Genomic DNA, 20,321 nt, shown 5'->3' on the forward strand with positions numbered 1-20,321 from the left:
CAGCGCCAGGTGCGGGGCTGCAGCAGACCGACCCTAGGAGTGAGAGGTGGCCCCGCAACAAGGGAGGCAGCAACCACTTAACACATGCTTAGATGCATACTCGCCCCTGGCCCTGCTTGACCGGCGCCGGCTGTGCCGTGACATCTGCAGGCACAGGTTCAGCCTTGGTGTCCAGTTGTGTCTCGCGCCCACCAGCGTGCATGGGGAAGGTAGGGCCTCAGGAAGATGGACCGGGAAGGAGGCCCTGAGTGACAGGGTGTGTCAGATGTGCACCATGTGCCTCCAGACAGTATGTGAGCACAGGGACACTTCTTCCCTCCACCCCGGGGCTCCCTCCCATCACACCTAAAGCCCTGAAGTGCTCCCCCCTGAGGGGAGCGTCACCACAGTTCGGCCCCAGGAAGCCTATGTGCACCTGTGCGCAGTTGGTTCCCGTCACCGTCTTCCAGCCCCGGCACCGTCGCAGGGAGAGGATGGGGTGTGGGGTGTCGTGTGGGCATAGCATCCCCGGGAGCTCCACCCAGAAGGCGAGCACTCACCCTGGATGTGCTGGCACTACGGTGGCCTGAAGCGCCTGGGGCTAGTCGTCCCGAAAGGTATCATTTGTTGGAATTAATACAAATCCCAGTGACATGGTGACCGGATCCTCTCCCTAAACCAAGTAACACTATCTGGTTTAAAACCCCTCTGTGCTTCTCGCACGGTGGGCCTAGAGCACCGGTTCTGTGGTTAGCATCTGCTCTTCATGCTCCTGGATGAAAACTACGACAGGCCCCACGGAGTGACGTGCAGCCGTGCTCATGTCCTGGGGGAGCTGGCGGGGGTGTCTGCAGGCCAGCCCCTCCCACAGGGCCGCAAGGCCTGGACTGAGGTGCCAAGGCTGAGCCAGAGGCTACTTCCTGCATGTGGCTCCTCCTCACAGCCCGCAGTGCGGCCCTGGGGCCACCTGCGCAAGGAGCTCCCATATCCGCTCTGCGGACAACCCTGTGAGGTGGCGGGTGAGCACCAGCCATGTCCCTGGGCTTCCCAACACAGGGGAGCTTGCAGCTGACACCCTTGCTCAGGTCGTGGGAACGGGGAGGGGCCTGAGCTCACAGCTCCGCAGCCTGGTGCCAACCTGACGGGGTTGCCCCAAGGCCCACACAGGGCAGTCCCCACCCCACACCCAGGTCCCAGCCTCCCCGGCCTCATCCTCCCCGTTACTGCCCTGGACCCTTCGGAAACAAGGCACCCAGGCCCACAGACCAAAGGTGGAAATGAGCAGGTCTGTGAGTTTATTCTAGATGTCAGACATAGCTTGTTTTATTAATACTATCTTTTCCACTGATCCAATAACTAAACTGAAACAGTTTTCAAAAGAGTAGACGTGCCCGTTCAGCTTCACCCTGGTACGTGTGGGCCACAGAACACCTCCGGGGGGTGGGGGAGGCAGAAAAAGTGCTTCCATGCAGTCTCTTGTGCTTGTCCTGTAACCTCTGCTTCCACCAAAGCCCCCCCCCCCCCCCCCATCTCACAATTCATTCAGCTCCTGGACAGGTGAGTCTAGGCGTAAGGAAGGGCCTCCAACCCGACGGAAAATGGTAAGACAGACGCACTGAGCCGAGCATCGGGGTCCCTAGCCAGCCGCCTGCTCTCAGACTTCATATTTTAATATAAAATACTCGTACAGCACACGACACCTTCTGCTGGCCCAACATGGTCACCGCTGACTCCAGAAAACAGAAAGGGAAAGGCTCTCTCCCAACATCTAGGAACAGAAACTGTCATTCCAAACACAATTGGGCTGTTGCTCGAAAGGCAGGAAAACATTGGATAAAGCAGCACTTTGTCCGTTACCCGGCAGACCCCACCTCAGCGGAGTCCAGCATTGGCCATCAGTGTCCCCGTGGGAAAGTCCTTCCGCGCACGTCCCCCTGGCTGGGCTGCCCCGTGCTACACGTGCTTCTCCCACCAGAAGCAAGCATCGCTCCAGGCTTCCTCTGTGATGTCTTCAGTTAAGAGTTAAATAATAATTAATGTTGCTCTAAGAGGAGTTAAAAACCCAGAGTGCAGGCCAGCGTCCTGCACAGGGTCATGTCTCAGGGAGCTGGTTGATGTCCGTTAGCTTGGTGTCATTCAGGATGGCCCGCACCCGCTCCAGGGAGCCCGCCTGCCGGATCCGCTCCAGCTGCACCTAGGGAGCAACACCGAATCATGGCCTGTGCCCCCGACCTGGGGTCCCTGACTTTACTCTGGTTTCACGGGGAAGGGGCCCGTGAGCCACCCCCCACCCCAGACCAGGCACCTCCCAGGGCTGCTGTGCTGCAGGCCCAGGGTCAGGGCTGGGACCCTGGGTGGATGACCCCTGACCCCCGACCCCACAGCTAAGTCAGGAAACCACCTCAAGCATCAGAGTTCAGCGCCTCATCCTGACCCCATTGACGTCCATCGAGTGCACCCAGGTGGCAGGCCCAGGAGCACCACAGCCAGACTTAGGGACCCAGGGGAGGCTCCATAGGGAGGACAGCCTGGATGGCAGGGGTGAGGTGTGAGGAGCAGGGACACAGGGCACTCCACAGAGGGAATGGGGTTCCAGGGCTTCAGGACACAGAGGAACCCCTGTAAGTGTTGCCTGGCCAGCCAGGGCCTCACATCAACAGCTGGGACTTGCCTTCCCTCATCGATGGCCTGGGGGTGGGGCGGGGGGGTAGACGGGCCGGCCATGAGGCTGCAGCAGGCCCAGGTGCCCAGTCCTCACCTGAAGGGTCTGAGAGAGCTTGACGAAGTCTCTCTGGACTTGCTCGCTGACGTCCAGCTCTGTCTGCAGCCTCTGAGCTTTGTTCTTCTCTTCAAACATCAGCTGTTCCACACTCACCTACGATACAAGTTTTGAAAGAGGATCAATGCCAAGGAGCCGTACATATGTATCACTTTGGGGATCGAGGAACCTGAGGTCTGCCTCCAGGAGGAGAGCCGCAGGGAACCCAGCAGCCCCCGGGGCCAACTGCGCAGTCTGAAGTCCTCCTAAAATGGCCAAAATGCCAAAGCTGCCCCAGTGCCCTCCTCCCCCCAATAGCCTGGGGACCACCGTTAGCAAAAGGCAGCTGCTGGGATCAGAGGTTGCACAGTAACAGGGACACACACTTTGGGAGCCAGCACCATCTAGCATCTGTGGGGAAAAGGGCACACGCGCGTGCCCCAGGCGACCCCCACGACCTCCAGTCTGCCCTGCAGACAAGCATGTCAATGGGACCACGCGGGAGCCTTAAGAGACAGTACGCGGTGTTTTCATCTTTTGGGGTCGGAGCCCCAACCTAGGACCCCCACCCCACAGTTGGCCTCGTGCACTTGGAGCCTAGCTGGACTGATCTCCAGCAGTGCGTCCCTGGGAGATGGTCACATGGACGGGCCTGGGAGGATGGTACCAAGTGTGCCCATAAGCCTGGAGGGCCAGGCCCCGGAGCCGGCGACCCGAATCACAAGGTCCTTTTCCCTCTGCAAGCGGCCAGCCCTGCCAGCCCTCAGGGCACAGCTCCAAGCTGCCACCGTCAACAAGCAACAGGTGACCCCAGGTTTGTGGCACTACATCATGAAATCACCAACACAAACATCACCTTAGCAGCAGCCTCCTTCTTTAACTGTTCTTCCAGAGTGATTCTCATCTCCTGGAGGCCCTCGAGCTGCTGAGACTTCTCTCGGAGTGTGGTCTCCAGCTGTGGAAGGGAAGCCAAGCTGAGCAGGTGCCTGTGGCCTGGAGAAGAAGTAGCCCCGCCCTCGGGGGGCCCAGGCCCTGACCATGCTCTCCCCACCCTTTCACCGAGCCTGCTGTTTACGCTTCAAGACCTCCTCTTCCTTCCATCAGACATCAGGTCCTCTAGGTCCTAAGGCCTGGGGACGGGGAAGGCAGAACATAAACATGTGCATAACTGACAGCGTGTGAATGTGGAGAAGCAGCATTTAATTCTTCCAGAAAAGCTGCCATGACACTGACCCTGAACAGAAACATTTTCCAGGGGAAGGAGGAGGGTGATAAGGGGAGAGGGTGGGAAGAACCTCAGGAGGGGAGCGGGTGGCAGGTGGGAAAACGCACTCAGAACCGGGGTGAATCCCACTGCACCAGGCCCTGCAGGACGAGGCAGAAGAGCCCTGAGCGGGCTGGGAACACAGGCTCCACCCTGGAAGCGGTGGGGACCGTGGGGGGTGAGGGGGATGTGGGGGACCAGCAGACAGCAACACAGTCACATTGGCAGCCCTATAATGCTGAGAGAACCGGGCATGCTTCAGAGGCAGAGAAAGACGTCAGGCTGGGGCAGGGAGTGGGGTGAGCACTGAGGTCTGAGCCCACACAGCATCGTGTGCACAAGATGGGACACGCTCCAAAGCTGATTTCTGCCCGTGCAGCCCCAACAGCACAGGAGCCAGACCGCACTGGGCTGCAGAGGGCCTACACGGTTCCCAGAGCCCCTGCCGGGAAGGGAGGATGTGCTGTCCAACAGGGGACAACAAGCGTGTTTGCAGAAAAGAGATCAGGAGGTAAAGGTTCCAGGCCCGAGACTGTGAGGGAAAAACCAAGGATCCCTGGAGAAGATGGAGAGATCGGCGACGGAAGACCCTTCTGTGAAGGAGCATGAGTGGGCCAGGAGTGAAGGTGAGAGGGCCATCAAGGGGCCGGGACACTGAAGGTGGTAGGGCAGATGGTGGGCAAAAGGCTGTCACAGTGGAGGGCAAGGGGCAGGTGGAGGGGAGAGCAGGTGGACAGCACCCGAGGCCATTGGGCACACAGAGGGACACACGGTGCTGCTCAGCCAGGCCTGTTGGCAGCCTGGGACAGGCTGAGACAGGCAGGGAGTGGAGGCTGCGGCTGTCGGTGGAGACCATGTGGAGGCAAGCAGCGTGGAAGGAAAGACAGCTGAGCCATGGGGAGGCCATGGACACTGAGAAAGGCAGGTGTGAACGAGGCGCTCGGGCAGCTAAGCCTATGGGACAAGGTCTGGGAAGATGGTGGGCTGTGGGCAGGTACGGGCTGAGGTGTGGCCACAAGCCTAGGAAGGAAGGGAGCGTGGGAGGCGGGGGGTGTCACGGGCTCGGTGAATTGAATGGGGTCTGCTACCAGAGGTGTGTGTGCGAAGATGACCGGCAGCTACAAATGCCCCCTCCCATTTGTCAGGGACTGTGCTCTGCTCTGGTCACGTAAGCACCTACATGCCGTGACCCTGCTTGCCTGTCCCGTGGCCTCAGTGTCCCCCAGCATGGGCTTCCCTGTGCATGGAGCAGGCCCAGCAAACGTGCTGCCCTGGTACTGGGCAGAAGCTCTCGAAGGGCGGGACACTCACCTGCACCCATCACCATGGATGCAATGAATGTGAACGTCGTGGGACTCACCTGTCCTTTTTCTACTTTTATTCTCTCTAGTTCCGCTTTTAGACTAGAAATGGAAGCTAAAAGGAAAAGAGAAGTGTCAGCACTTACTGATTATTTTGCACCTGTTTTGTTTATGCCCTTTTCTACCACAAGCTCCACCTCAAACAGTGAAAGCACTGAGCTCAGTGAGGCACAGCGCGACATGCACCTCCTCAGGAACCCCTCCCCTTACCCCTAGGGCACGGTGCCCCAGGGAAGTGTCTGCACCCTGTGTGACCCTGGGGTGGGGAACCAGCAAGGCTCTGGTGACACTGCAGGGCTCTGCCAAGAAGGCGGCCGGCTGCTCTCTCTGAAATAGGGGATTTTTGTGGTTTTTGAGTCCCAATTAAATCAATTTACTCTGGATGTATCAGAACACCTGAACACCCCTCACTGTTTTCTGTACCTCCTCTACCCATTTTCTGTCTTCCACATTCTCAGCCCTGGCAGCACTGTTTCCCATCCGAACCTGCCCACCTTCTGGCCCCCACGTACATACCCCCCGTGGGCATACCCCCACGTACCCCTGTCCCCCCGCACCCACCCTCCGCCTGGTTCCCCACCACCGCCCCCCAGCAGGGCCCGTGTCCTCACCCAGCTCCTCCTTGCAGTTCTCTATCTCCAGCTGCAGGGTCTCTTCAAGGTTCTCTTTTAAGCACTGTTCTGCCTGGATCTGCTCTTTGAGGAACAGTATCTCTGCCTTCAGCTTCTCCTCTATGTGCTCTGCCGCCGTCCGCACATGCACGATGCTCTCTCGGTATTTGAGGACCAGCTCCCGCAGTGCCTGCAGCCAAGGAACAAGTGCTCGCTCAGTGTGTGGTGGGGAGAGACCATGGAAGCCCCCAGATTCGCACCTGTAGTTTTACACAGTTCAGAAACCAACACGGTGCCAACTCCCTGGGGGTCCCTGCCCTAATGTTCAGCATGGTGTAGAAATAAGACATCTGAGGCCAAAAATGTGCACTGTGGACAGCAGGTCTCTCCGTCAAAACTGGCTCATAAGCAGAAAAATAAAAACGTTAAGTAACTTGCAGGGAGGGAATCACCATGGATGGCTTCCAGGCCCCAGGATCAACTGGGTACATCTGGGGGGAACTAGGGGTGAGGACCCAGAAGGTTGGAAGGCAGAAGCAGGTGTGGAACATGAGGACCAAGTGCATTTGCTCACACATGGACTCAAACACACGCACTTGCTGAACGTCAGCCACAACCTGCTAGAGGCAGTGAGGCAAAGAACTTTCCACCATGACCACCTGTTTTTCTAGAATAAATTCAGTTTAAGCCTTATTTTATTATTTCCCTAAATTTTAGCTATATTCTTTAAAACAATCCAATTATATCCTAAAGCAACTCTAAGGTAAACGCTGGGATTCTTAGATAACTACCAGATGTATGTAAAATCAGGAATAGCAGAAAAGAGAATAATGAAAAAACTGTGGTAAGAAAAGCCTAAGATGTACTCCTAGAGCGGGTCTAAGAGCCAGGCCTCACAGGCTGGACGGGTGACATTCCTCAAGCATTCCACAAAGTGTGGAAAAGTCTAGAGAGCATGGAAAAGAATCCTCCGCCCAAAAAGAACCACTCATCAGAGGGGGATGGTACTGGGAGTGCAAGGAGACAGGGCCCCAAACTCTGCCAAGATCAGCCACAGAAAGTGCCAGCAACCTCCATGGACACACAGGGTTAGGGCAGGGATAGGGCGCTGTGGCTAGGTTGGCAAGGTGGCCCCATGAGTACATCAAAACAAAAACCAATAGCAATGTTGATACATATACAGGAAAAAAAAAAGAATGAGTTCCAAATTGTAAAGGTTGAATCTGCAGAGTAGGATCAAGGAAACACTGGATCATTATGAAACATTGTTTCATAAAACAATTTCTGTAATGTCAATTTTAAAATATTATTTCTTTTTAAAAAAAACCCTGAAACTAAAGATTTCACCAGTAACATCTTTCTATTTTGTTTTGAAAACTGCCCTAAGAAGTGTCTTCCTTGCCTATACTGTTAACAGTTTACTTGGGTGTAGCCTAAGATATGGTTTGCTGATGAAGGACTTGACAATGGAGCAGCCTGAGTGTCGGGAGGGTCAAGGAGAGATGTGTACAGCCCGTCTGAACTCAGGCCCAGTTAGTACCTGGATGGAGATGGTTGTGAACGTCTCAGGGAAGCGTGTGGTTTCACAGCCCAGACTCACCCAATGAGAAAGGAACAGAAGTAACCCAAAGTGTCATAAAAGTTAAGTGAGTGCCATTTACCCTTTCAAGCGTGACCCAGAAAAACAAGTATCGCAAGCAACCAGCCTGGGAACTCCTTCACACATTTCACTTCCAGCATGTTCTCAGTCTGCTCCTGCAAGAGTAATTTATAGACCGATCCACCAAAGGATTCTCAGGACACTGAACACATGAGCTACAGGAGGAAAAACAAACTGGACTCTCAAAGCTCAGAGCTTTTGTGCTTCCAAGGGCACCATCAGGAAGTGAACAAGATAATCCATGGAATGGAGCAAAGGATCTGCAAATTGTCTGGTGAGGGACTTAGATCTAGACTATATACAGAGCCACAGAATTCCACAATAAAAAATAATCCAATTTAGAGATGAGCAAAAGATGTGACTAGACACCTCTCGAGGAACACAGATAGATGGGCAATAAACACATGGGAAGACGCTCAGTATCATCAGCTGAGTGCCCAGCAGAGTGCGAATGAGAACCACAAGATGCTGCTTCGCACCCACTAGGAGGTCTGGAATAGAACAGTAGGGACAGGAGAAATCCTCCCATAATCACCGTGGCATTCCCACAGGACCCCACGACCCACTCCGAGGTTATTCCTCTAGAGAAATAAACCAAAAAGCGTACAGGAATGTTTGCAGCACATTATTCACAGCAGGCCACACAGGGAGACAGCCCGAATGCCTAACAACAGACAAATGGATACACAAAACGTCCATGCCGTGAAGTGTTGGTGGTCACAAGAAGGAACAGGTAGCCTGATGCCTGCTTGACAGCACAGATGAACCCTGACAACAGTATGCCGTGTGGAAGAAGCCAGACACAAAAAAACACAAATTGTAGGATTCTAGTCCCACAGAAGTCCACAGTAGGGCAATCTATGGAAAGAAAATAGGTTAAGCAGCTGCTTAGGGCTGGGAGTAGTGGGGAGAATGACAGGGAAGGGGCTTCCTGCTGAGGTGATAAACAGTGTCCTGAAATTGACTGTGGTCACATCAGAGAATATCTAAAAAACACTGAATTGTACACTTTAAAAAGGCGAATTAGAGCGGCCCGGGTGGCTCAGCGGTTTAGTGACGCCTTCGGCCCAGGGCCTGATCCTGGAGACCCAGGATCGAGTCCCACGTTGGGCTCCCTTCATGGAGTCTGCTTCTCCCTCTGCCTGTGTCTCTGCCACACTCTCTCTCTCATGAATAAATAAATAAAATCTTTAAAAATAAATTAAAAAAAATAAAAGGGTGAATTATTTGGTATGTGAATTATATCTCAATAAAGCCTGTTTCAAAAAAGAACTGGTTGGCAGCCATTTCAGAAAACATATTTGTTTGCATTTTCGATCATGTGGAAGCCCAGTTACCTCCACAGTGTCTGGGAGGATGAAGTCTTCCGCTTGCTGTAATGACACATGCAAGCTGTGCTTTCCCTGCAGACTGTCATTATCTTTCTGTAACCTTGCCAGCTCTTCTGAAACCTGCTCCCGGGACTGCATCAGCACTGCCTGAAATAGAAACAGATATACTCATCACAGCCAGAAAGGTAAATCCTATCTGCTGAGAAAAATAAGGTCAAACCAAATGAGGGCTGAGGATGGAGGATATGTAATAAAGCTCTGTAAGACCTACAAGAAGCTGCCAGAGATATTCCTATTTGCAGTCTTCTACTCGAACAGACAGGCAAGCAGCAGCCTTGGAGCCCATCTTCCATGGTTTCCACCAATGATATCCCTGCACTAGCAATGGACCAGTATCTCCAGTGGCTACACAGCCAGCACTTAAATCAAATGGAGCACATGTTACCTCCTCATAGCATGCATTCAACAGAAGCAGGGAGAACAAAAGAGCATGGTCTTCCTCCTTCATTACACAAATGTGTATGTATGTGGACTATGTATATAACAACCAGTTGAGGATCACTGAATGGCCTGTGGACCCCAAATACTGGAAGTCATCAGGAGGACCTATGCTTAGGAAGTACAGGACACTTGAGCAGCTCACTCTGAAGATGGGACAGGCTCCTACCACTGCAGGCTGATGTGCAATGTAATTTTAGGTATTTAATGGGAATTTTAATCAATATAAAAGTTATTCTGGCTAATCTGAGTATAATGATAAAATTCTACGGAAGTATTTGATTTCTGCTAATTTCTAACACTCATTTAACTTAAATGTATATATAAGTATAGATTATTCACTCCTCCAATGTTTATTTAACAGCTGCTACTCTATAGGAGGCATTTTGCTGCATACGAGGATACAGAGATATAGGACTGAGATCTGCCCTTGAGACGCTCACATTGCAGAGGAGGGAGAGCTCAGTAAACCCACAACTGCCCAGCAGAAGTGCAGGTGCTAGGACAGGGAATGGGTACAGCGGGGTAAAAGGACAGAGGCTCCGAGGGGAGAGGCTCAAGGACATTTCCTAGAGAAGGTGATCACTGCATTCTAAAGGACAAATAGGCTACTGGCAGGCACACAAGGTCACATGTAAAGTTTGGCCAATTTTGCTGGCTCTTACTTATCTTCAGGCCAGAATCAATTGTTTTACGCTCACTTTTAACCCATTTACAACAAAATATCAGCATCCCACTTCTCTAAGACATGAAAAAGGGGAAAAATAAAATGTATATAGTTACTTACTTTTGCAACGAGAAAAACAGAAGGATAAATCAAAAATAAAACCATATACAGGAGGGGCTAGGAAGAGGGTGAAACGGATAGGGAATGGAAGAGATCTGAACATTTACACATTTTTACAGTTTTGACTTATGAACCATGTTGCATGTTCAAAAAATAATAATAAATCAAAGAAGAAAAAGGAAAACCCGAAAATGTAATACAAACAGAACAAATGGAGCAAACAGATAACCACAAAGGAAACAGTTAATTGAAGTAACTTCTGAACACTGTGCAGACTGTGAATCTTTAGCTGGGATACATTCTAAGAGCAAAAAGAGCTACAAAGAAATGCTGAACCTCACTTAACAGTTTTGCCATTGGTAGCAATACTAACATGGTCACTCTGTAACTCTTGTTCCCACCTTGACCAAGGGACCATACTGAAGACCACCAACAGTGGACCCGCCCCTCACAACATGCCCCTGCTGTCCTAAACTCCCGCTGACTCATCATTTCCATGATGTTCTTGGCCTATTCATCTAACCTGAATCTAATCACATGGGAATAATCAGACAAGATTCTATGAGGCAGTTGGTCGGAGCTCTTCAAAAATGCTAATGTCACAGAAGACAAAAAAAAGGGGGGGGGGGCAACTGTTCTAGATTAAAAGAGACTAAGTGACAAGACAGAAAAAACAATGTGTGACCTTTTATGGGTTCCTCCATCAAAAAATCAGAATAAGGGATCCCTGGGTGGCGCAGCAGTTTGGCGCCTGCCTTTGGCCCAGGGCGCGATCCTGGAGACCGGGATCGAATCTCACGTCGGGCTCCCAGTGCATGGAGCCTGCTTCTCCCTCTGCCTATGTCTCTGCCCCTCTCTCTCTCTCTCTCTCTGTGTGTGTGTGACTATCATAAAAAATAAAATTAAAAAAAAAATCAGAATAAAAACCTGAAACCACCTGTAAAAATAATCATGGGCTTTGGGAACCATTGTCACATTTTAGGGATGTGGTAACTGCACTGTGGTGGTATAGAACCACCTCTCTGTTCTCAGCAAACACATGCTGAAATATTTAGGAGCATCACAATGTCTGCAACGTATTTCTGAATGGCTCAGAAAACACACACACACACACAAAGGCACAGAGATGGAGAAACCAGAGCAGCCATGTGTGAAAATGTGGCAAAGTACTGACAACTAGTAAATCTAGAAGATTTAGGAAGATTTTAGGAATGCTTACTCTATAACCTCTCAAAATCAAAATTTTCCAAATAAAATATTAGAAGGATACTAAGACCCCAGGCACTGTCACAGCTGCTCTTGTCTGAGGGGCAAAGAAGAATCTCTCTTCCTCAGTATGAGAACCTCTGAAGGTCATGTCAAGAAGGACCCCAACATTACTCTGAATACTTCTACATCACTCGCAATACACAGGTTTTAAGGGGAGTCCACTTGGAACGTGTTTGTACAGGCAGGTGGGGCTGAAAAACAAGCAGGGAAGAGATAAGAGAGGACAGTGGAGTGAAGGCAGCTAAATACTGGTTCTGTCAACATTTAGCAGTGATTTTTACACTGATGGTTATCATTTTGTATTCTCTGTCAATAGGTATGGAAAAGGTATGGAACTCTCTAGTCAATGATTAGAATGAGATGCTCCTCGAGAGACCATGACTATTATTTAGGATCAGCTCAAAAGGCACTCAGATACTGACCTGATGCAGATCAAAACCCACCATTCCTTTTCCCACACATCCACCCCTGGCAGAGCTGGACCAGGAGCAGCTTGTAGGATCATCCCAGCAGGACCATCATCTACAAAGATCATCAGTGCCTGGGAGCACATGTCACCCTAATTCCTGTGACATTGATTAGGCTACTCTCAATAATTAACTGCTCAGGAAAGTACAAGGACAGTTCAAACATTCCATCTGCCGGAGCTCTGAGAGATTTCAATATTCACCTTGTATTTGGGACCAACAATTAGTCCAAAGTTTATTCTGTTCAAGTTTCTCAAATCGGAAAAGTAAAGGTAAAGGTAAGAGTGTTTTTTGTTCAGGAGGCAGGCTTAAAAAGCTTGTCCTTTACAAATGTTGCTTCAGCCCCAGAGAGCAGAACAGTGTGACCACTGGGCCAGGGAGACATGGTCATAGCAAAGAGGGTGAGACCCAACAGAACAAAGGGGACTCTATCAACACAGTCAATGCTGATTTAAATGTTAACTTACCATCTGCTCCTGAACATCCCTTTTCGCCTGGGAAAACCCCTGTTGTAACTCTTCAAGTAAGATCTCAGATGCCTGGGCTCTGAGGACAAGTGCAGAGATCTTAAAAGAAAAAAAAAAAAAAGGACACACAGACAATATAGTTAGGAAGCTGGTGATTCTTATGCGAACCCTTCCAACCTTGCTTATGTGATGTCCAGACCTAACCAGCTCATCACTCATTCAACGGATATGCATGCATCTACGGGGTCTTGGCCCCTTGTGTCACACAGGGCGGCACCAAACATCCCTAGGGCTGCGCACTGCTATACATGAACAGATAGCATTTTGTGGATCTCAAGACAGAGATGTTAACCCACGAGGCCTACTTATATTATCCTTAAAGAAGCTTTTTTTTAAAAAAAAAAAAAAGAAAGAAGCTTAAAAAAAAATCAATAAAAATTTTGAAACTCTTGTCCACAAAACAAAAGCACACAGTGTAAAGCATAAATGGACCTTCTGTGAACTAATGTCAGTCTTCGAAGATGATTTACTCAAAAGCAAGCAGTGCACGACTAACATCATTGAACTGTAAACTCCCTTAGTTTGAATGTTTCTTTTTTTTTTTTTAAGATTTTATTTATTTATTCATGACAGACAGACACACACACACACAGAGAGAGAGAGAGAGAGAGAGAGAGGCAGAGACAAAGGCAGAGGGAGAAGCAGGCTCCATGCCGATAGCCTGATGCGGGACTCAATCCCGGGACTCCAGGATCACGCCCTGGGCTGAAAGCAGGCGCAAAACCACTGAGCCACCCAGGGATCCCCAGTTTGAATGTTTCTGAGAGAGGTCCTGTGAAAGTTGGGGATTCGTACATAACAATTATAATATAAATCAAAATATATTCGTTCAGACATTAAAAAAATTATTGACAGCATTCTGCTTCCAGTAGTGGCAGATTAGGTCATGTGACTCAAACTTCCTATTGAGAATTAAGAAAACCAGACAAAAACATGAAAGATATCTACTTGAAGGCACCGGAGAACAGGGCAAAAAAAGATTTACAGAGCCAAGGGTCAGAAGGAGGACATGCCAGCTCCAAGAGAAACCTATGTGACACCATGAAGCCCAGCGTCCAGGACAGGGTGGCAGAGATGAGAGTCCAGAAGCCATGATGCAAAGGCACCCTGTGAAACTCGCTGCATGGTGTGGATTGGGTCCCCACAAGGCGACAGCCTAGGGTAAGGGAAGGCTTTAAAGTAACCCGAACTTCACAACTTTATATAATCTCAATGCCTGGAGGGACTGTCACTAGCTTTCTTTCTTTTTTTTTTTTTTTTTTTAAATTTTATTTATTTATGATAGTTACAGAGAGAAAGAGAGAGAGGCAGAGACATAGGCAGAGGGAGAAGCAGGCTCCATGCACCGGGAGCCCAACGTAGGATTCGATCCCGGGTCTCCAGGATCGCGCCCTGGGCCAAAGGCAGGCGCCAAACGGCTGTACCACCCAGGGATCCCTGTCACTAGCTTTCATCAGGAAAATGGCTTTATATCATTTCAACATTTTAATATACAATGTTCAGCACTCACATAAAAATGCACAAAAGAAAGGACAGGATAAAACCAAAAGGAAATAATAAAAACAAAACAATACAAACAGATCTAAAGTGAATCCAGATTTGTGAATTATTAGAGATAGACTTTAAAATTAACTATATTTGACCTGTCCAGAGATCTATTTAAAAGAGAATTGAGGGATGCCTGGGTGGCTCAGCGGTTTAGCACCCTCCAGGGTGTGATCCTGGAGTCCAAGGATTGAGTCCCACATCGGGCTCCCTGCATGGAGCCTGCTTCTCCCTCTACCTGTATCTCTGCCTCTCTCTCTCTCTCTCTGTGTCTCTCATGAATAAATAAATAAAATCTCTAAATATATATATATGTGTGTGTGTATATATATATATATATATTTTTTTTTTTTTTTTAAATAATACAAGGGAATTGAGACCTACCAGAGAACTGGAAACAATGGAAAGTAACCAAATGGAAATGATAAATAGAAAAAATAAATTAGGGCAGCCCCAGTGGTGCAGCGGTTTAGCGCCGCCTATAGCCTGGGGCGTGATCCTGGAGACCTGGGATCGAGTCCCACGTCGGGCTCCCTGCATGGAGCCTGCTTCTCCCTCGGCCTGTGTCTCTGCCTCTCTCTCTCTATGTCTCTATGAATAAATAAATAAATAATCTTAAAAAAAATAAATTATCTAAATTAAAAATTTCAATGGATGAGTCTTAACAGATTAGACCTATTTGAAGAGAAAGTGAGTATAAAACAGATCTGAAGGAAACAGACAATTCGGAAAATACAGAAGAGACTTTAAAAAATGTGTAAATACAACATGGTATAATATATACGAATATCTGAAGCAATGTGCCCAATGGAAACCGAGCTATCAGAGCTAAAAATAAGCCTATGCAGAAACCCTGTCATCTCATTCCTAGGGATGCTCCAGAGAAATGAGACCATATGTCCACCAAAGACACATACAAAGGTGTTTTTAGAAAACGTATTGGTAAAAAAGAAAAAAAAGAAAGAAAAGAAAGAAAAGAAAAGAAAAGAAAAGAAAAGAAAAGAAAAGAAAAGAAAAGAAAAGAAAACGTATTGGTTCACAAAAGCCAAAAACTAGAAACAACCCAAACATCCCTCAACTGCAGAATGGATAAATTACACCACATCTGTGTACCAGAATATATACAGCATTCACATCTAACCACGGAAGCAGGAACAATGTGCAGGAGCCTCAGACGTAATAATCAAACAGACTGGCTGTGCAAGGCTCTGAACAATAGGATTCCATTTGCATGAAGTTCAAGAATGAGCAATACTAAACAGTGTTCAAGTCAGAACCCTGCCAACCCTCTGTGCAGGCAGCTCTGGTGTTTAGTTAGTATGAAGGACCACAAGTATATCAGAAAGCTTTGTATCTTGATCCAGATGATGATCACCTAGTAAACTTTCCATGTGTTAAAATTCACCAAGCTCTACACTTGAGATTTATGCACTTGGCTATATGTAATATCTCAATAAAAGCAAGTTATTAAAAGATACACATAATGGCTGAGATTATTCCAATTATGATGTAAGATATCAATTCAGATATCCAAGAAACCCTGTGAGAACCTCAAACAGGAAAAATATGAATAAAAAATACACCTAGGCACAGCACAGTAAAACTGCTGAAAACAAAAGCAAAAAAAACAATCCCTAAAATAACCAGGGAAAAAATAATATTTTACCTTCAAAGGAGCAACAGTAGGACCTACAGCTAACTTCTTACTAGTAGAAATACAGACCCAACAGTAACTTCCAAGCCTGGGGGAAAACAGCATAAGTGTTCAGGACACCACAGCTGGTCAAGAATCCTTTTTGGATGAAGGTGGAAATAAAAAGATCTGTCTAAAAAATATATGAGAGAGTAGAGACTTCCAAGAAGGATGAGGCCCATAATGGCCTTTCTCCACCCTGATTACAACTAACAATTGCCCAAGGACTTTGAAAAATAAGCAAAAGCAGACAGTTGAGAGAAGGAAGTCAAAATGGGAGAAGCAACTCATCCAGGAGTGAATTCACTGCTCACGTGGGGTTTTTCTCACTTCTGTGGCAGCATTCCTCTGAGATGACCAACGGCAGAACCATAATAGCTGCGGGGGGCGGGGGGGGGGGGTACAAGGGACCAGACTCTGTGTGATCCCAGTGCAACGGCAAGGTCCCTGGAAGAAGAGCAGAGGAGTGTCCTTGGGGAGGGGACGGGAGGGGGGGCTTAATTCTGTGTATCAACCAACACAAGTCCCACACCCACAAGTGAACACATCCAAAAGCTCTTCAAAAGCTTTAAAAAGGGAGATCCCTGGGTGGCGCAGCGGTTTGGCACCTGCCTTTGGCCCAGGGCGCGATCCTGGAGACCCGGGATCGAATCCCACGTCGGGCTCCCGGTGCATGGAGCCTGCTTCTCCCTCTGCCTGTGTCTCTGCCTCTCTCTCTCTCTCTCTCTATCATGAATAAATAAATAAAATCTTTAAAAAAAAAAAAAAAAAGCTTTAAAAAGGGAACTGATGGGATGCCTGGGTGGCTCAGTGGTTTAGCGCCTGCCTTCGGCTCAGGGTGTGTGATCCTGGAGTCCTGGGATCAAGTCCCGTATCGAGCTCCCCGCAGGGAGCCTGCTTCTTCCTCTGCCTGTGTCTCTGCCTCCCTCTCTGTGTCTCTCATGAATAAATAAATAAAATCTTAAAAAAAAAATAAAAAAGGAACTGACATCAGAAGCATCTCCACACAAGGCAAGATGAGGCCTGCTAACGGAACCTAATCAGATAAACAAAGTGCTGAGTCTCACAGTAACATATTCATAGTTCCCAGGGTACAACCTAAAAGTACTCGACATGGGAAAAATCAGGAAAATGTGACTGATTTCTCAGGGGGAAAAGAAACTCACACCTGCCAACCCCATGAAGACCCAGGAGAATTATCAAAGACTCTAAAGTTTTAAAACTATGCACGAAAAAAAGGTGAATACTTGGGGATCCCTGGGTGGCACAGCAGTTTGGCGCCTGCCTTTGGCCCAGGGCGCGATCCTGCAGACCCGGGATCGAGTCCCACGTCGGGCTCCCGGTGCATGGAGCCTGCTTCTCCCTCTGCCTATGTCTCTGCCTCTCTATCTCTCTCTCTGTATGACTATCATAAATAAAAAATTAAAAAAAAAATTTTTTTAAAAGGTGAATACTTTTGAAATGAGGGAAAACACAGACCTCAGCAGAGAACTAAAAACTATTTTTTAAAAAAGCAAACGAAAATTTTACTATGAATTACAGCAGAGTATTTTGCACAGAAATAGACAAACAGACCAACTGAAGAGAACAGTCTTGAAAATGACTCCCCTCCTACCACCATACATAATCACTTGATGAATGACACAGATGACCTTGCAGAGCAGAAGAAAAAAGGGGATCTTTTCACTAAATGGTCCGAAGAGCTATCCAAATGGAAGAAATAAAACTACCCTCATCTATACAGCATACAGATCAAAATTAGTTCTAGATGGATTTTTAGATATAAACGTGACCATAAACAATAAAGCTTCCACAAAAATATATGAAAATACCTTTATAACACATAAGAAAATATTCTTTTCTATTTTAATTTTTTAAGATTTTATTTATTTATTCATGAGACACACAGAGAGAGAGAGGCAGAAACACAGGCAGAGGGAGAAGCAGGCTCCATGCAGGAAGCCTGACGTGGGATTCGATCCCAGGTCTCCAGGATCAGGCCCTGGGCTGAAGGTGATGCTAAACCACTGAGCCATCCAGGCTGCCCAATATTCTTTTTTTTTTTTTTTTAATTTATTCATGAGAGACACACAGAGAGAGAGGCAGAGACATAGACAGAGGGAGAAGCAGGCTTCACGCAGGGAGCCCGACATGGGATTCGATCCCGGGTCTCCAGGATCACGCCCTGGGCTGAAGGCAGGTGCTAAACCGCTGAGCCACCCGGGCTGCCCCCAATATTCTTTTTTAAAAAGGATTCTTATTATTTACTTGAGAGAGAGAGCACATGAGCAGTGGGAAGAACAGAGGGGGAGGAAAAGGGAAGGGGAAAAAATCTTGAGCAGACTCCTCACTGAACAAAGCCCAACATAGGCTCGATCCCACGACCCTGAGATCATGACCTGCACTGAGATCAAGAGTCGTATGTTCAAATGACTGAGCCACCCAGGCACCCCCAAAAAATATTCTTTTAAAAAACAAAAAAATAAAAAAATAAAAAATAAAAAAAATAAAAAACAAAATCACAAATCATTAAAAAAAATTCAATCAGCTTGACTACACGAAAATTATGAACTTTTCATCAAAAGACACCATTAAAATAATGAAAACGTCAAGTACTGATGAGCAGAAATGCACCACACAAGTCACCAAAAGGCTCTAGTATGATTGTATAAAGGGCTTCTAACAAATCAGAAAAATAACAAAAACAGATAAACAGAACTAGACAATCCAATAGACAATTAGCATAAGACTTGAGAGGGGAATCTCACTCACACACTCACACACACACACCCACACCCCAATGGCCACTATGTAGGACACATGCCACATAACCTGGGTGGTCATCAGAGAAATGCAGACTAAGCCACCGTGAAACCCCATAATCAGCTACCACAACGATGGGCCCACAGGGATGCCCTCTGCATTGCTGCTCGGAGTATAAATGTGTGCGACCACTGTAGAAGATTGTTTGGCTTTGTTATCCGCTGAAGTTGAGTGCATTCTGACCATCTGACCTGGGCACGGCACTCCTAGTGGATTCCCAGAAGCATGCACAACAAGCCCCGTATGGAAATTTCAGAGTAGAAGTACTCCTAACAGCCCAGAACTGGAAACCACCCAAAAACTCGTCCCAAAGGAGACACTGACAGATCCGCACACAGTACAAGTGTGCGACGACCACAAGGAAGCTGCCACTGCTCCAGTGTCGGGGAAGAGCCTCAAAATGCTACATAGGGGAAGATGAGATGGTGCACACCATCTACCTCATTTGTTCCAACAGAGAGACAACACCCTCTGCTAGTGTCACAAGTCAGGGAGGGGGCAGGCTTCTGTTCTGTTATTTAGTCCCAACCAGGGGAATGTAGAAGTGAGTTCTGGCATGTGGGTCTATCTGTGCATGTTTGAGTTTTTTCTATTTGTTATACATTTAAAAAGTCAAAAGGAATTTAATTAGTATTATTCCTGTCAGAAAGTTTGTGTGCAGCAGAAAAACCTACTAAAAATTAAAACTGAGCATCTGCTGATACTTAACCAGTTATTTCCACAGTTATCCTTTAAAGGTCTGTAAGACCTACAGCAGAAAGAGATCAGGAAGAGATCTTTATTCTCTGAGGGAAAACAGAGTGGCCTCAGGCCAAGAAAGAAACAGGGCTGTTTCCAAGCCACAGCAGGCAACCATGCAGCATCCCACTGGGTGGTGGTGGCACAATAGGTCGTCAGGCCCCGGTACCTGGTGGCTGGTGTCCTGGGTGCTGCGCTTCAGGGCATCCTCCAGCTCCTGCCTCTCCCTGGCCGTCCTCTCCAACTGCTCGTTCGCCTGCCTCAGCATGGCCTGCAGTTTCTTCACCTGTGCAATTTGAAATGCACATCAGGACAAAGTTCCCAAGGATTCTTTTATTAATTTAAAAAAAAAAAAAAAAGCCCTAACTCCAAAAATTTAAAAAGCCTCATCTTCTGTCTTCTTGAGACACAGCACAGATCTGTCAATTCAGAATGACTGACCTCATCTAACGTCACTGTCAGGTTTCCACAAATCGTTTCTCACATTCGGTATCTCCTTTGCAAAGGTCTGCTCTCCTCCCACACCTGAGTCCTGCAGGCCGGGGCAGCACCCCCTTACTCTGGTCTACCCTCCGCCTGCCTCCAATCTGCAACCTACACTAACACTATGAATGTTTCCTAAAACAAAAGTCTAATCATATCATTTCCCTACTTAGAATTTCTACATGCGCCTCTCCCTCAATGACCTCATGGTGGTCTTCCTTTCGGAGCGGAGCGTCCTCTCCCTTCCTGCACCTCCACAGGCCATGAGCTGTTTGTGCTTCCTAGAACACATCATTCCCCTTCCTGAGAGTTCCTTCACACACCTTTCCTGTCCTAGATTTGTATTCCAGCTCAAAAACAAACCTAGCTCAAGGGTTCCTTTCCCTGAGCGCACAGTGAGGCCACATGCCCCTGTGCGCCTCTAGAAATTGAGGTCTCCATCATCCAGGAAAATTGGTACACATGGGAGGAAATTAATGCAAATGGCATTTGAAAATATTAAAACCATCATTCTAATCACTTCAACT

At 48.0% G+C, this 20,321-nt stretch overlaps 1 protein-coding gene across 3 annotated transcripts in view; it reads right to left on the reverse strand.

Annotated features, from left to right (window-relative positions):
* Positions 1–1,273: 1,273 nt before the first annotated feature.
* RABEP1 (rabaptin, RAB GTPase binding effector protein 1) overlaps positions 1,274–20,321 on the reverse strand; it is a 100,243-nt gene continuing 81,195 nt past the window's right edge. For all 3 annotated transcript variants that reach the window (XM_072730012.1, XM_072730013.1, XM_072730011.1), the window contains 8 exons: positions 19,481–19,597; positions 12,453–12,551; positions 8,971–9,111; positions 5,974–6,163; positions 5,362–5,417; positions 3,594–3,692; positions 2,738–2,854; positions 1,274–2,173 (listed from right to left, as the gene is read on the reverse strand). In XM_072730012.1, the coding sequence (XP_072586113.1) occupies positions 2,072–2,173; positions 2,738–2,854; positions 3,594–3,692; positions 5,362–5,417; positions 5,974–6,163; positions 8,971–9,111; positions 12,453–12,551; positions 19,481–19,597 (921 nt within the window). In that variant the 3' untranslated portion in view covers positions 1,274–2,071. The remainder of the gene's footprint in view (positions 2,174–2,737; positions 2,855–3,593; positions 3,693–5,361; positions 5,418–5,973; positions 6,164–8,970; positions 9,112–12,452; positions 12,552–19,480; positions 19,598–20,321) is intronic.

This window comes from Vulpes vulpes, chromosome 12 (assembly GCF_048418805.1).
Source record: "Vulpes vulpes isolate BD-2025 chromosome 12, VulVul3, whole genome shotgun sequence".
NCBI classification, from domain to species: domain Eukaryota; kingdom Metazoa; phylum Chordata; class Mammalia; order Carnivora; family Canidae; genus Vulpes; species Vulpes vulpes.